Raw genomic sequence first — 13,182 nt, 5'->3', positions numbered from 1 at the left:
TCAAGTTCGCGGCCCACGAGTCCATCGCGGCAGCGCGCCGGCGCATTACACACGCGCATGAAGTAGTGGCGTCAGCCTCGAGTTTCTGGCGAGGCATAGGCACGCAGATATGCGCATCGTTCAATGCTGCTAAAACGTGCCTTTGCCGTGCTCAATGCCCGTGGCGTGCTTAGGGTATGCTGGCGCGTACACGTCCAACGTGCTTCCTTACTTGACAACTCCCCTCCCCTCTCCCGTACCTCGGCGAATGCGCATACGCAAGGAAGCCGCGCCTGTCGACTGCAGCTGCAAGCTGGAAGGAGGGCGTGGCGTTCCCGAGTAGCAGGCCGCCGAAAGCTGACACGGCCCTTGCTGGGCCCGCGAAGGCCCCTGAAGGCCCCCCCCCCCCAGCCATCACAGGGACGGCCTCGCCTGGGCCCAGGAACGGGGGCCCGCTCACATCTACCCTGCGCCGGCAGTGCGTTTGCACTGTGTAGTCTGCCCAGCCAGGTCTGCCCCCACTCCACCAGTCCAACATGCCAAAAGGGGCGGCGCACGCTTCCCTTCACCAGCCCGGATGAGATGCTTGAAGACTAACAATGCGAAGCCGAGGAAGCCAGCGGGCATTGTAAGGCCCCCCCCCGGCTCGGGCCTAGGTTAGTTAGAAGGACAGGAAAGCAGCACGTCGTGTGCGCCACCTTGTAGCCACACACAACAGGAGGAGGTGATGCAGCAGGAGGCCATGGGCCATGCACTGATGCACGGCAGCCTCCAGCGATGCCCTTGAGTTGCCAGGAGTTCAGCGGGGGCGGATGACGTAGAGCCGTGAAGGCCAAGTCGAGCACTACACTGTGCGGTTCCGGGTGCTCCCGGCCAGTAGCTGGCCGGCTGCGGCTGCAGTGGCCTCAGCGGCTGGGGTCCGTGAGGGCCTGGGACCGGCGCCGACGGTGCCTGCTGCTCCGCCGCCTGAAGCCCACTCCGCCTTCCGCTCTGGTCTACTACGTACGCATTAGTTCCGCAACGCACGTCGATAGTCTTCACTGCTCGTGGGCCTCCTCTGCCCTCTCCATCCCCCTTGCCGGTGCCGCAGCAGCCGCAGCAGCCGCAGCAGCCGCAGCAGCCGCAGTCGCCGCCGCAGTCACACCAGCCGCAACGGCCGAAGCAGCTGCAGCGGCAGCAGCAGCAGCAGCCGCAGCAGCAGCAGCAGCCGCAGCAGCAGCAGCAGCAGCAGCAGCAGCAGCAGCTGCAGCAGCCACCGCCGAGACAGCAGCTGCCGCCGCCCCCTGTCTGGGCCGCAGCCGCCGATGCCATCGCGCGTGCCGCCTGGGGCTGGGAGCGGCGGGCCCGCGCCCGCCCGGCCCAGTGGTGCCTTTGGTGAGGGGTAGCTACGTCGTCTTCCAGTGCCAGCCCGCCGGGCAGTCGACTGGGTTTGTGCAGCCATTCGAGGTGCGGCGTGTGCGGTCTGCTGGGCCGCTTGGGGGCGTGGCTGGCTCTGGTGGCGCGCGACGGCCGGCTGGCCGAGGCGTATCGCGCGTACCCGATACTGATGGCTGCCTCACCGTTTAGTTGGCTCCTCGGTGTGCTGGACGCCAGAAGCGCAGTGCTGCGAGGTGTGACGCAAAGCCGACAATAATGCGCCTCAGATGCTGCTTTGAAATGGCTGCGACGGCGGCTGGCATCTGCGACTTCAGGTGCCATCGGACAGCTGGTTGTGCCAGCACGGCACTGCACTGGTGTGCGCAGCTGCCTGGCGCCCGCTCGTCGCGCGCCAGCCTGCTGTGCTCGCGTGGCGCGCGGCCGCCCCGGCCCGCAGGCGATGGCGGTCCGGGTACATGCGGTGGCGCGGTCCGGCACTCCGCGCGCGGGCATTGGCGCGGCGGCCTGGGTGCGTGGCGGGGCCGGCCGACATGGACGAGGTGGAGCCGGCGCCCGCGCCCGTGCCAGCACCGCTGCCGCAGGACGGAGGGGCGCCCGTCTTCGCCTCCCCCGACATCAGCGCGCTCCGACGAGGCTCAACGAGGCCGGCGGAAGGCAGCCGTGGCGCCGGCGCTACCCATGCCACTGCCGGCGGCGGCCGTGCCGCCTGCGCTCCCACCGCCGCCGCCGCTTCCGCCAGCACCGCCCGTTCCACTGCCGCCGCCGCTGCCGCCGCCACCGCCGCTCCCGGGGGGCGCCACCACTTCACCACCTCCTGGCGGCGCCGGCGGGCCTGCCGCCATGCTGGTGAATCCTCGGTCGGCTTTGGGGCGGTGTGGCCCTCAGGAAGCCGGTGGTCTCGATGATGAGGCCCCTGCCGCCAAGCGCGCGGACACCCGCGCCATCGCGGCCGTGGGCTCTGGCCTGCGGGCTGGCTTCCTAATGCCGCCGGCTGGGCGGCGGCCGTCGCCTTCGGTGGCTGGAGCGGACGGCGGCGCTGCTGGGCGTGCGAGCAGCTGCAGGAGGCCCGTCTGGCGGTGGTGGCGGCGAGCCCGGCGGTGGTGCTGGGGCGGCGGGCGTGGGCCCGGACCCTGAAATGGTTGGTGGCGAGTGCGACTACGGGACCATCCTGCGGCGGACGTCGTGGCTTTGCTGGCTGACCACGATGAGGCCCCCAGCCCCGGCACTACCTTTGAGGCGGTCCTGCAACAGGTACTGTGGGATGCGAGTGATCAGTTCGCGGTGTGCTGTCGTGGCACTGGGCGCGCTCTGATCCTGAGGTCCCTCCGTGGGGACGTCCGCGCCTGGGAGCGGGAATGGGTGGCAGACGGTGGCCCTCCCGTGTGCCCTCGGGGCCTGATGCCGCAGCTGCTAGAGGTCGCGGCGCGCGCGGATGCGGAGTTGGTGCGCGGGCGCTCTGGGCGGGGCTTTCCTAGTGTGCTGTCCTGGTTTGGTGGCGTGTTCGTGCGTGCGCTTGATCGTGCGCCGGCAGTTGTTCCTGTGCGGTAGCTGGTCTGCTTTGTTGTGGAGGTCAGTTGGCTGCTGCCCGTGTGCCCCGGTTTGCGTGGGGCCCGTGCCCCGGTTTGCTGCGGGTGGGAGCGGGTGTGACTGCGCGTGGTCGTGCGCCTGCAGTGGTTGCCGTGTAGTCGCTTTGGACTGCTTTGTTGCTGGGTCGGATTGCGCGGCCGCTTGATTCAGCGTGCGGGCGTGGCGGTCGGGTAGCTGCTGCCTGTGTTCCCTGGCCTGCTTGGGACCCAGGGCCCGGTTTGCAGTGTTGTGGTGCGGGGGTAAGCGTGTGTACCTGCAGTGGTTTCCCGTTCTCGCGGTGGTTTAGGCTTGGTGCTGGGTGTCCGTGCTTCTCCTTCTTTTGTTTGTCGTGCTCTGTTATGTGAGTTTGGTGGTTGCTTCGCCTTTTTGGGGGCCCCCGGTCTGCCCTTGCTTTGCCCCGGAGGGGTGCCCTTGGGTTTCGGTGGCTTGTGCGGTGGTCCCTGGTGTTCTGCTTGCTCGCTTTGCAGGTTGTGTGCCGGTGTGGTGCTGCCGGTGTGGGTCTCCCCCCACTCCACCAGTCCAACAGGCCAACAGGGGCGGCGCGCTCTTCCCTTCACCAGCCCGGATGAGATGCTTGAAGACTAACAATGCGAAGCCGAGGAAGCCAGCGGGCATTGTAAGGCCCCCCCCCCGGCTCGGGGCTCGGTTCCTTTGAGGACAGGAAAGCACGTCGAGTGCGCCACCTTGTACCCACACACAACAGGAGGAGGTGATGCAGCAGCAGGAGGTCATGGGCCATGCACTGATGCACGGCAGCCTCCCGCGATGCCCTTGATGAGTTGCTAGGAGTTCAGCGGGGGCGGATGACGTAGAGCCGTGAAGGCCAAGTCGAGCACTACACTGTGCGGTTCCGGGTGCTCCCGGCCAGTAGCTGGCCGGCTGCGCCTGCAGTGGCCTCAGCGGCTGGGGTCCGTGAGGGCCTGGGACCGGCGCCGCCGACGGTGCCTGCTGCTCCGCCGCCTGAAGCCCACTCCGCCTTCCGCTCTGGTCTACTACGTACGCATTAGTTCTGCCTTATGGAGCAGCGTGCCCCCGCTTGTCGGGCTGTCCCTTCAATTGTAATCCGCATCCTTATGGATGCGGATGTTACAGAGGGGACAGTCCCAGCACCCGAAGACGCCGAGCCATCACATCCTTATGGAGCAGCAACAAGGTCTCCTCAAGGAGGTGGAAGGTGGAAGGGACTCGCGAGTTGAGGGGTGGCGCCCCGTAGCTAGCCCCCAGCAGGCATGCCTGGGGAGGGCTGCTGCTGTGTGTGCGACGCTGCTGTGGGCCCCTTGAGGCCTCCCAGACTGCAAATAGAACGGTAGCCAACGTACTACGGGTCTACCCGCCTGTCCGTCCATACCAACAGCTGACTGCTGCCGCTGCCGTCGTCGTCGTCGCGCCGCCTGCGCCGCTCCTGCACCCGCAGCAGCGCAGCAGCAAGCCCCCGGAGGAGCCCGCCTGTGCTCAGGCTGTCAGGCAGCACTGCAGCCCTGTGCTCGAGGATGGTGCATGTACCTAAGAAGCCCGGGGGAAAGCTGCCTTAACCCGAACCCTCTCGACACATGGCGCGCAGCCCTATGTTCGGGCATGTTCCTCGCCCGGATACCGCATGACGCAACATCCCACCGTCGCCTGATTGACTTGACCATGCCCACGGGGAGTGATCTCTGGTCAGCTTTGTCCTTTCCTGTTACAATCGTCTCTGCGGCTGCTGCGGGCGCAACAGTATTTCCTGACTCGAGTCAGGTGGCCTGCACACACACTGCGCCCCACCACCTAACCACCACCAGCGGCACGCGAACAGGCACGCGAACACGTCACCCCGAAATCCGAATATTGGAAACTCACCATGGCACAAACACTCACACCAAAACGTTTCCCGGCGCACAACAAACACAACGTTCACACCTTTCTGCCGCATCCCGCCTCAGCGCCCAGCGTCCCTTGTTGTGGCACGAAGCGCCTAAAAGCCCACACGCGCCTCTAAAGTGTCAACGCTTGCCGACGCTTTAAGTTGTACCGAGTTGCACCAGTGGTGCCAAGCGGCCCGGGCTGCGAGGCCCCACCCCACAAGCTCCATGCGTCCGTGGCTCCGTGGCTCAGCGCGTCCCTGGCTCCACCGTCCCGTCGCTCCGGCCGCCTGCCGACTCGCTCGCCGGTCATCAGCGCTCTGCAGCTCTGTCCGCTGCCGCCTGTGCAGGTGCTGCCGCCGCCCCCTCCGGGCCGCACACTCAGCAGCTACCCACCTGCTCCTCAGCCCCTCAGGCCTTCCCCATCCCTGGATGCACGGCCATCCTCTCCCGCCAACACTCCAGGCTCCAATCCACCGCGCTGCTCCAAGCCATCCGCTGCCCGCTGCTGCTACCAGCCTGCGGCTCCTCTGCCGCCTGCTCCTCTGCTGCCTGCTCAACAGCCCTCAGCCCATCAGCCCATCAGCCCCAGCGCACGATGGCGCCCGCCCACGTGAGCCCGGCGCCGAAGCCAGCCATGGCCAGCTGCGGGTGGTGGTGGTGGTGGTGGTGGTGAGGGGGGGGTTTACATTCATGATTAGTTAAGTGGGGGGTTGCGATGTTAGAGCAGTGGGAACATGGGCTACCGGCATGGGCTGGCTGGTCGGGTTCTGGGTCCAGGTGACTTTGAGACTCCAAGATGACTATACCAGCCCCTTTCCTCCCTCTCACCCGCTCCCCCTCCCCCTCCCTGCTTCCCCCTCTCCCTCTCCCGCTCCCTCTCCCTCTCCCTCTCCCTCTCCCTCTCCCTCTCCCTCTCCCTCTCCCTCTCCCTCTCCCTCTCCCTCTCCCTCTCCCTCTCCCTCGCACTCCCCCCTCCCCCTCCCGCCCACCTTGTCTCCGGGCTGGATGCGGCCGCCCCGCACCGCCTCGTCCAGCGCCAGGGGAATGGAGGCGGCGCTGGTGTTGCCGTAGCTGGCCAGGTTGGACACCACCCGCTCCGAGGGCAGGCCCAGGCGCTGTGCGGGGAGGCGGGTGGAGCAGGGGGCAGGGGGCGGGGGTGCGAGGGGGTGATCCGGGGGTGCCAGGAAGGGTGGGTGTGGGTGTGGTTGCCAGGGAGGAGGCACAAGGGGCCGTGAGGCCACCCCAATACGGGAGGAACTGACCCAAGCAATTGGAGGAGAGCAGCTGCACTCCCAACCCACATGCCCCTGACCCCCGGCATATCACACACGCCCCGCCTCCTCCCGCCCCCGCCTCCTCCTCCTCCCCCTCCCCCTCCTACTCCCCCGCCTCCTCCTCCTCCTCCTCCTCCTCCCCCTCTTCCTCCTCTCCACTTCCCCCTCCTCCTCCCTGCCCCCGCCCCGCCCACCTGCGCCGCGGCGTCCAGGATGCGCTGGTTGGCCTGGTGCATCACCAGCCAGTCCACAGACTCCTGCGGGGGCGGAGACAGGAGGAGGAGGAGGCGGGTGTGCGGGTGTGCAGGTGTACAGCGGCGGCGGCAGGTGTGCGGTGGCGGCACATGGGGTTGCAAGGATTGTACAGAGAAGTGTAGCGAAGTAGGCAGCAGGTGTGGTGTTGCGCGTACCGATGACCGACGGTACGCGGCACATGGAGTTAGCAACGCGGGCTGGCCGCGGCACCGAGAGCCACGCTGTCAGGCACGTCTCCCCACGGCGCCCCGGCTAGGAGAGCCCTACTCCTCGCCCCATGAGGCAGCCTCAGGCCCCCGCCCCCGCCACCCCCGCGTTCTGTGGGCTGGTTGTGGTCTTGATTTTCTTTGGGATCGGACGAAACTATGCCCCCGCTATTTGATCACTCCGTTCTCCACATGAACGGCTCCCCCTCCCAGCCCCAGTTCCCCGCCCCCACGGCGCCGCACGCACCTTGGGCAAATTGGCGTTGGCTAGCGCGCTGTCAATGACCTGCACAGGAGGGCGCGAGGGAAAGGCGCGGTTGCAAACCAGTGTGACGGTGGGGCTGTCTGGCACGGGGGAGCCCGGCCCCAGGCGGCGTCCGCGCGGCCCATCCGCCGCATGGCGAGCCCGGGCTCCCGCCGCCAGCATCGAGCACCACCATCGTGCGTGTATTTGACACGCCGCCACCCCCCTCCATCGCCCATTCTCTCTGATCCCCGTTCCCCCGCTTTCTTCGGCTTTCCCCCGCGCTGCCCCTTTCAACCCTGGGCAAACCTGCTCCCCTTCACCGACGGCACGGTGTCCACGGCGGCCTCGAACACGTCCTGCCCGGCCGCCCTCTGCCCACCACGACCGTGTGTGTTTTGACACGCTTTACCCTACCCTTTTCCCCGGCTCACCGCCGGCACGGTGCGCACGGCGAACTTGAACACGTCCTGCCCGGCCATGTGGATGTTGGCGTAGGAGGCGTGCGAGGAGGGCCCCTCTCCCTCGCCGTGCGGCTTCAGGCCGCCACCTGGGCGACACAGCCACACAGCGGGGCGGGAAGGGCTCGAAGCAGTGAGTAGCGTGGAGTAGAGAGGGGTACGATTACAGCTGCTTCCAATCATACCCAGCAGCCCAGGAAACCCGTCCAGCCACCCACCCATGGTTTATTTTGGGATGGGAATGAACTAACCCCGTCAGCAACCCGCCCACCCTCTCAGCCACCCACCCACGCCCCCAGCCACCCGCCCTCTCAACCACCGCCCCCCCCCCAGCCGTGCCCGCACCTGAGAACATGCAGTGCAGGTGTTTGTGGCCGGCGCCGTCGCTGCCCATGTCCATGCCGAGTATGGCGGGCGGGGCGGCGGGGTCGGGGTTGGCCCGCATGAGGACAGCGCCGCAGCCGTCGCCGAACAGGATGCACGTCCCTGCAGTGGGGGAGCGGGTGTGGAGAGAAGTGAGGGGGTGCGTGGGTGCGGTGAGGCAGTGGACAGGCGAGGGTGCGGGCGCGGGATGAGTGACAGGCCAGGTGGAGCACCGGGGATGGGGCGCCGCCGGGTCAGCAGGGGGTTTGCGGCCGCAAAATCCATCTCACCCGCCCGCCTGCCACCGCTTCATCCCAATGTCCCCCCCCCCCCACCTCCAGTGGCCCCACACCTCCCCCACCTCCGCCTGCACGCCACGCGATACGCCCTGTGTCACCACGCCCGGCCCTTCCGCAGCCGGCGCCCCACCCACCCCGCCCCGGTCCCTATCCTGCCCACACGCCCAACCTCCCCCCGCCGCCCCGCCCACGCCTCCAGCCCCACCCACAGCCGCCCAAACCTCTTTTGTTTTGTTTTCGCGATGGATGGTGGAAACAAACCTCAACCCCCACATCCAGCCCGCCCCCAGTCCGCCAGCTCCAAAGCTCCCCCCCCCCAGGTGCCCCCCCCCCCGCAGCTGCCCCCGCCGCTCACCCCGGTCGCGCCAGTCCACGAAGCGCGACAGGGCGTCGCCGCCCACCACCAGCACCGTCCTGCAGAGGGCCCACAGGGCGGGAGGGGGGAGAGGGGAGCAGCAGCGCGAGGAGGGGGGAGCGTTAGGGCAGTGCCGTGAGCAGTGTGAGGGCAGGTTGGGGCGACAGGTAGAGCAGGCGCAGAGGGAGGTGGAGGTGGAGGTGCAGTGGATGGGTTAGGCACAGCAGCATGCCAGGTCGACCTGACACGCCCGCCCTCCACCCCGCCGGCCCCGCTCCTTTCATCCTGCCTCAAAACCCGACACATGCCCTCGCTCTCCCCCCACCCCATCTCCGCTCCTGCGTCTCCCTTTACCCCATGTCCGCTCCCTCCCTTGGACCCCCCTCCTCCCCACCCCCGGCGTCTCTCACTTGAACGTGCCCGCCCGGATGTACTGCGACGCCGTCACCATGGCCAGCACGAAGCCGCTGCGAGGGTGTGGACGGGGGGTTTGTAAGTACCAGCCCAAACTAAACCAAAACGAGCCAAGGGAGAAGGCCGAGGCGCGGGTGGGGCGAGGTGAGGCAGGGAGGCGGTGAGGTGGGGTGATTCAGCAGTACATGTACATGTATGCAGCCCGCGCGTGCATCAGTGCGCGGGGATGAGGGAGGTGCGCACAGGAGCAGGCACAAGGCCAACACCACCCGCCACCCTGCCCCGGCCGATGGGGATGCGCCGCCCCGGGCGGCCCCCTCCCGACTGGCGACAGTGCGTGTCGGCCCCACCTTGCGAACCCCAACCCACCGCCGTCCCGGCCGGCTCCCAATCGCCATATGAACACGCCACACGTAACCACACACGCACACGCCCCCGCCCATGTTCCTACTGTTTCAAACACACGCCCCCCCACCACACGCCCTCCCCCCCCACACGCCCCCCCCACACACACCCTCCTCCCCAACACACCGCCCCCCCACACACACGCCCCCCCATGGATGGCTACCCCCCCGCCACACACACACACGCACGCCCCACACACACCCCGCACACGCCTCGCACCTGCACGCGGCTGTGAGGTCGAAGGCCACCGCCTTGGAGGCGCCCACGGCCGCCTGGACCTGTGTGGGCGTGGGAGTGGGCATGTGCGTGAGCATGTGTGATGTTATGGAGAGCACAAGGGAAGAAAACACGCAGAACTGTATATGTGTAAGGGGGGTGCCAGACTAAAACCTGGCAGGCGTTACCAGCCGACCTGCTGTATACGGTCCTATGGTGGCCGATGTCTGTGCGTTGTGCCGTGCGCAAGTGTGTGTACTTGCATGTGTACCAGGCCCGTACCCGAGGGGTTACCCGCCGCTAGACGCGGCCGCCGCGCTGGGGCGTGTACGTGTGGAGGGCGGAACCCGCATGACCGGAGCAACGCCCTCACGCCGGGTGTGCCCAGACCGTCCTAGACCTGAGCCCAGTAATGCAGTCTGCAACCGCATACAAACGTGTGCACCCCTTGCACCCTCCTCGCTCCAAGCATAACGTTATACACCGGGCCCTGCGCAGGCGGTGTGCCGTTGGCCAGCTTCCCGCAGGCAGCCGGCAACCCCAACCACCGCGCGTCAACGGTGTGTCACCGCTCGCGCGGGACCGCGCACCGTGCGAATTGGGAATGGCGTTTGGAGAAAGATACGCGTGTCTAGTGGCAGCCCTGACATGCCCAAACTCGCGCATGGCGGGGGCCTGGCGAGCGTCGCGCCCCATCGAGCGGCATCGCCCCGCACCTGGCAAGCGCTGCCGAAGACGTCGTCCGGTGACGAGGTGGCAAAAAGCACAAGATCTACGTCCTTGGCGTCCACACCCGCCATCTCCAGTGCGCGCTTCGAGGAAATAACCGCGTGCTGCACGAGCGTTTCGCCCTTGCCCAACACATGCCTCTTCTTGATGCCGGTGCGCGTCACGATCCATTCGTCGTTCGTGTCCACGAGCTTAGCCAAGTCATCATTCGTCAAAAAGGTCTCGGGAACACTGCTACCCACTCCAACCAGCTGCTCGGCTGCCTTGCACAATGGGCCCGGTCGCGCCGACGAGGGACGCTGGGACGCCACGGGCACCGCCCGCCGCCCCGAAGTAGCTGAGCGAGACCGAAGGCATGATCCGGCGGTTTGCCGGTGGGCAACTTGCATTTTCAGGCGGGTTCAGCAACGCTTGCAGAGTCCAGTCAGCTTAGCAGTCAGTCCGTTTGCATGGCTAGTCGGTGAGTCGCAATTAATTAGTTATCTAGTGCAATGTACCAGGCGAATGCGGCCGCGCTCCGGGTCTTTCGGCCGGTGTGCAGCTCATTGAAAGTGCAGTGCCCGATCAGAAGACTGCAAAAACATATGTGTGTAATGGTACATAGCTATAAATCGCATACATTACCTAACTAGCTAAAGCAGCAGGAGGCTCTGCTTCTCCAGGACTCTGACTGCAGAGCCTTTTCGTCGCGACAGCACCTACCTTCGTTCCCGCTCGACCAGACGGGGTCTGGTGTCTTATATATAGCGTTAAAAACACAAAGACGGCCCAGGCCCTTTCGCTCGCTCACTGTCCATTTGTCCGCTCGGCTGCAGAGGCAGCAACCGGCCGGCTGCCTGTTTTGTGTCTAGTAATAGGGGCGCGATCGTGATTGAGGTGGCTGCTGGAAGCTCGGAGTCGCGGGCGCGAGCAGATTCCTGAAAATGGCTGCAAAACTCAGAAAGTTCTTGCTCCGCTACTACCCTCCGGGTACGTATATATGCGTATCGCGCATGCATACACGCGGGTGTGCAGCCGCGGCACCGTGCCGGGCTTCGAGAAGTCTTCGGTGCGTCCTTGCGCGCTAGTGCGAAGCCTGCAGCACCCGCGCCGCCTCGTCTCCTTGCTATGCAGGAATCATCCTGCAATATGAGCGGGATGGGGTAATGAAGCAGAAGCCGATCGACCTGCTGGACCTGACGCCGGACGTCGATGTGGAGGTGGGCACATGCGCATTGGCTGGCAGGGACGAGTAGCATAACGCTGCAGGCGGGAGGGCAGCGGGCGGGGGCTGTCGAGTGGTCAGGATGCAGCATGCACCGCTCAGCGCGTTTTCATCTCGGTCGCAGGTGTTGCTCTCGCAAATCATCCGTCAGGAGCCGCTCATCAGCGAGAACCGGCGGCCAGCGCTGCGTCAGCTCATACACAGGCTGATCGACAAGATGCTGGAGCAGCAGCACCACAGCTTCACGCTGTTCAAGGTGGGGCGGGAGGCTGGGGGGGACAAGGAGGGGGGGCGGCGGTGCGGGGTTGCGTGGCGTGGGGTACGTGGGGGCCACGGCCACGCCACGCCACGCGCGGCTGGGTCCAGCACTCTAGCCGTTGACCACCCGTTGACCAGCCGGGCACCGGGTAAGGGGCATGTGTGCAAGTTACAGGTCCGGGGCCTTAGTGTCACGGCTTACCGCCGCCGCCACCGGAAGCCACACGCCACACGCCGTGCCCTACCTCCGCGGCCCCCTTACCTCCCTCCCCCCTCCCTACCTCCCTCCTTACCTCCCCTCCTTGCCTCCCCCCCAGGTGCTGCGCGCGCACATCCTGCCCCTGACCAACTGCGCCTTCAACAAGAGCGGCGACCGCTTCATCACCGGCTCCTACGACCGAACCTGCAAGGTGGGGCGCCAGGCGGGCGGTCCGGGAGCTGCCCGCGGAAGGCGTGGCCCATGAATCCCCAGTTCGAGGGGGCAGCCGGGGGTGGGCGGGCCACGTGGCAGGGAGGCTCCAGCGGGGAGGGGCCGAAGCGAGAAGGGGAATGGGGGTGGGAGAGTTGGGGTTAGTGGCGTTGTGAACAGTGGTGCGGCGGGAGGGAGAGCAGCGACTGATGCTGACACCAGAGGCAGGTGGGGAGCAGGTGGGGAGCAGCGGCAACCTCCTGCAGGCCGTGAAGACAACAGGCACGCCGCACCCAGCACGCTGCACTCAGGACGACCAGCTCTGCACCTCGCACACGGACCCGGCGGGTAGCAGCAGCAGCGGCAGCAACACGAGCAGGGCCGGCGGGCAGGGCGGCGGCAGGCGGCCGAGCCGTGCCGTGCCACTCTCCAGGTCGCGCCGTGCGGGCGTGGCGCAAGCGGCAACGGAGCGCCGCACTGCAGTGGGCCGCGTAGGGCGCAGCTGGCCGCCGCCAGTGCTGGCTGGTGGGCCAGTCCGGCCGGGCGGCGGCGGCGGCCGTGGGGTGGCCTGGTGGCGGCAGGAGCAGCAGCAGTGGGCTGGGTCTTGCGGGTGTGAGTGCGGGTGCGGGTGTGTGGCCGCTGCTTGTAACGGCGCGCCCGGCGACAGCGCGACTGGTGTGCGTGCGCCGGTGCGTGTCTGACGCGTGCCTGCTCCCTCGCCCCTCAGTGCTCATGTGTGTGTCCGCCACCCGCCCGCGCCGCTCAGGTGTGGAACACCTTCACGGGCGAGGAGGTCTTCACGCTCGAGGGGCACAAGAACGTGGTGAGTGCGGGGCATTGTTTACTGGCACAGAGATGTGTTGCGAAGTAGACAGCAGCCGTAGGGGTGCGTTTACCGATGACAATCGGCGTCCACTGGTCCAGCGCCAGGGGGGGAGGAGCCGTACAGCGGCGGGGAGGGGGAAGGGTCGTGGCAATGAGGGGAAGGGGGGGCATGGCGATTGCGGGAAGGGGGGAGCTGCCAAACACGGACTGGCGTGGCATACCCGCTGGGGTGTTGAGCTGGGGTGTGGAGCTGGGGTGTGGAGCTGGGGTGTGGAGCTGGGGTGTGGAGCTGGGGTGTGGAGCTGGGGTGTTGAGCTGGGGTGTGGAGCTGGGGTGTGGAGCTGGGGTGTGGAGCTGGGGTGTGGAGCTGGGGTGTGGAGCTGGGTGTGGAGCTGGGGTGTGGAGCTGGGGTGTTGAGCTGGGGTGTGGAGCCGTACCCGCACCAAGGGCGACAGCAGCGAGCAGCAGCGGGTGGCGAGCT

The 13,182-nt window shown here is 67.1% G+C and overlaps 3 protein-coding genes across 4 annotated transcripts in view; 2 read left to right on the top strand and 1 right to left on the bottom strand.

Annotated features, from left to right (window-relative positions):
- The first annotated feature begins 87 nt into the window (after positions 1–87).
- CHLRE_04g216976v5 (uncharacterized protein) lies at positions 88–3,575 on the top strand. Its single transcript, XM_043061718.1, has 4 exons — positions 88–182; positions 1,070–1,353; positions 1,723–1,864; positions 2,242–3,575. Exons 1-4 carry the CDS (start codon positions 177–179, stop codon positions 2,488–2,490), a joined length of 681 nt encoding a protein of 226 aa, XP_042924976.1. The 5' UTR covers positions 88–176; the 3' UTR covers positions 2,491–3,575.
- Positions 3,576–4,609: 1,034 nt separating this feature from the next.
- Positions 4,610–10,485, bottom strand: CHLRE_04g216950v5 (uncharacterized protein). Its single transcript, XM_043061717.1, has 10 exons — positions 9,993–10,485; positions 9,280–9,338; positions 8,652–8,708; positions 8,242–8,300; positions 7,570–7,710; positions 7,198–7,313; positions 6,767–6,805; positions 6,253–6,315; positions 5,774–5,899; positions 4,610–5,426 (listed from the first exon to the last, which is right to left on the bottom strand). The coding sequence occupies exons 1-10, from the start codon at positions 10,392–10,394 to the stop codon at positions 5,364–5,366; spliced, it is 1,125 nt and encodes a 374-aa protein (XP_042924975.1). The 5' UTR covers positions 10,395–10,485; the 3' UTR covers positions 4,610–5,363.
- A 147-nt stretch (positions 10,486–10,632) lies between these two features.
- Positions 10,633–13,182, top strand: part of CHLRE_04g216902v5 (uncharacterized protein) — a 7,111-nt gene continuing 4,561 nt past the window's right edge. For both annotated transcript variants that reach the window (XM_043061715.1, XM_043061716.1), the window contains exons 1-5: positions 10,633–10,974; positions 11,119–11,204; positions 11,334–11,465; positions 11,785–11,877; positions 12,643–12,699. In XM_043061715.1, coding sequence (XP_042924974.1) covers positions 10,929–10,974; positions 11,119–11,204; positions 11,334–11,465; positions 11,785–11,877; positions 12,643–12,699 — 414 coding nt within the window. In that variant the 5' untranslated portion in view covers positions 10,633–10,928. The remainder of the gene's footprint in view (positions 10,975–11,118; positions 11,205–11,333; positions 11,466–11,784; positions 11,878–12,642; positions 12,700–13,182) is intronic.

Source organism: Chlamydomonas reinhardtii, chromosome 4 (genome assembly GCF_000002595.2).
Source record: "Chlamydomonas reinhardtii strain CC-503 cw92 mt+ chromosome 4, whole genome shotgun sequence".
NCBI classification, from domain to species: Eukaryota; Viridiplantae; Chlorophyta; class Chlorophyceae; order Chlamydomonadales; family Chlamydomonadaceae; genus Chlamydomonas; species Chlamydomonas reinhardtii.
This window is presented reverse-complemented; position numbering and strand designations above follow the sequence as displayed.

Bases quoted from the DNA above. Each gene is read 5' to 3' on its own strand.
- CHLRE_04g216976v5 (XM_043061718.1), top strand. The intron at 1,354-1,722 runs GTGAGGGGTAGC...TGGTGTGCGCAG, and splicing joins CCGGCCCAGTGGTGCCTTTG to CTGCCTGGCGCCCGCTCGTC. The intron at 1,865-2,241 runs GTGCGTGGCGGG...TGTGGCCCTCAG, and splicing joins GCATTGGCGCGGCGGCCTGG to GAAGCCGGTGGTCTCGATGA.
- CHLRE_04g216950v5 (XM_043061717.1), bottom strand. From the start codon at position 10,394: ATGCAAGTTGCCCACCGGCAAACCGCCGGATCATGCCTTCGGTCTCGC. The intron at 9,339-9,992 runs GTGCGGGGCGAT...ACGCCCACACAG, and splicing joins TCTTCGGCAGCGCTTGCCAG to GTCCAGGCGGCCGTGGGCGC. The intron at 6,316-6,766 runs GTGCGTGCGGCG...CCGCCCCCGCAG, and splicing joins CCAACGCCAATTTGCCCAAG to GAGTCTGTGGACTGGCTGGT.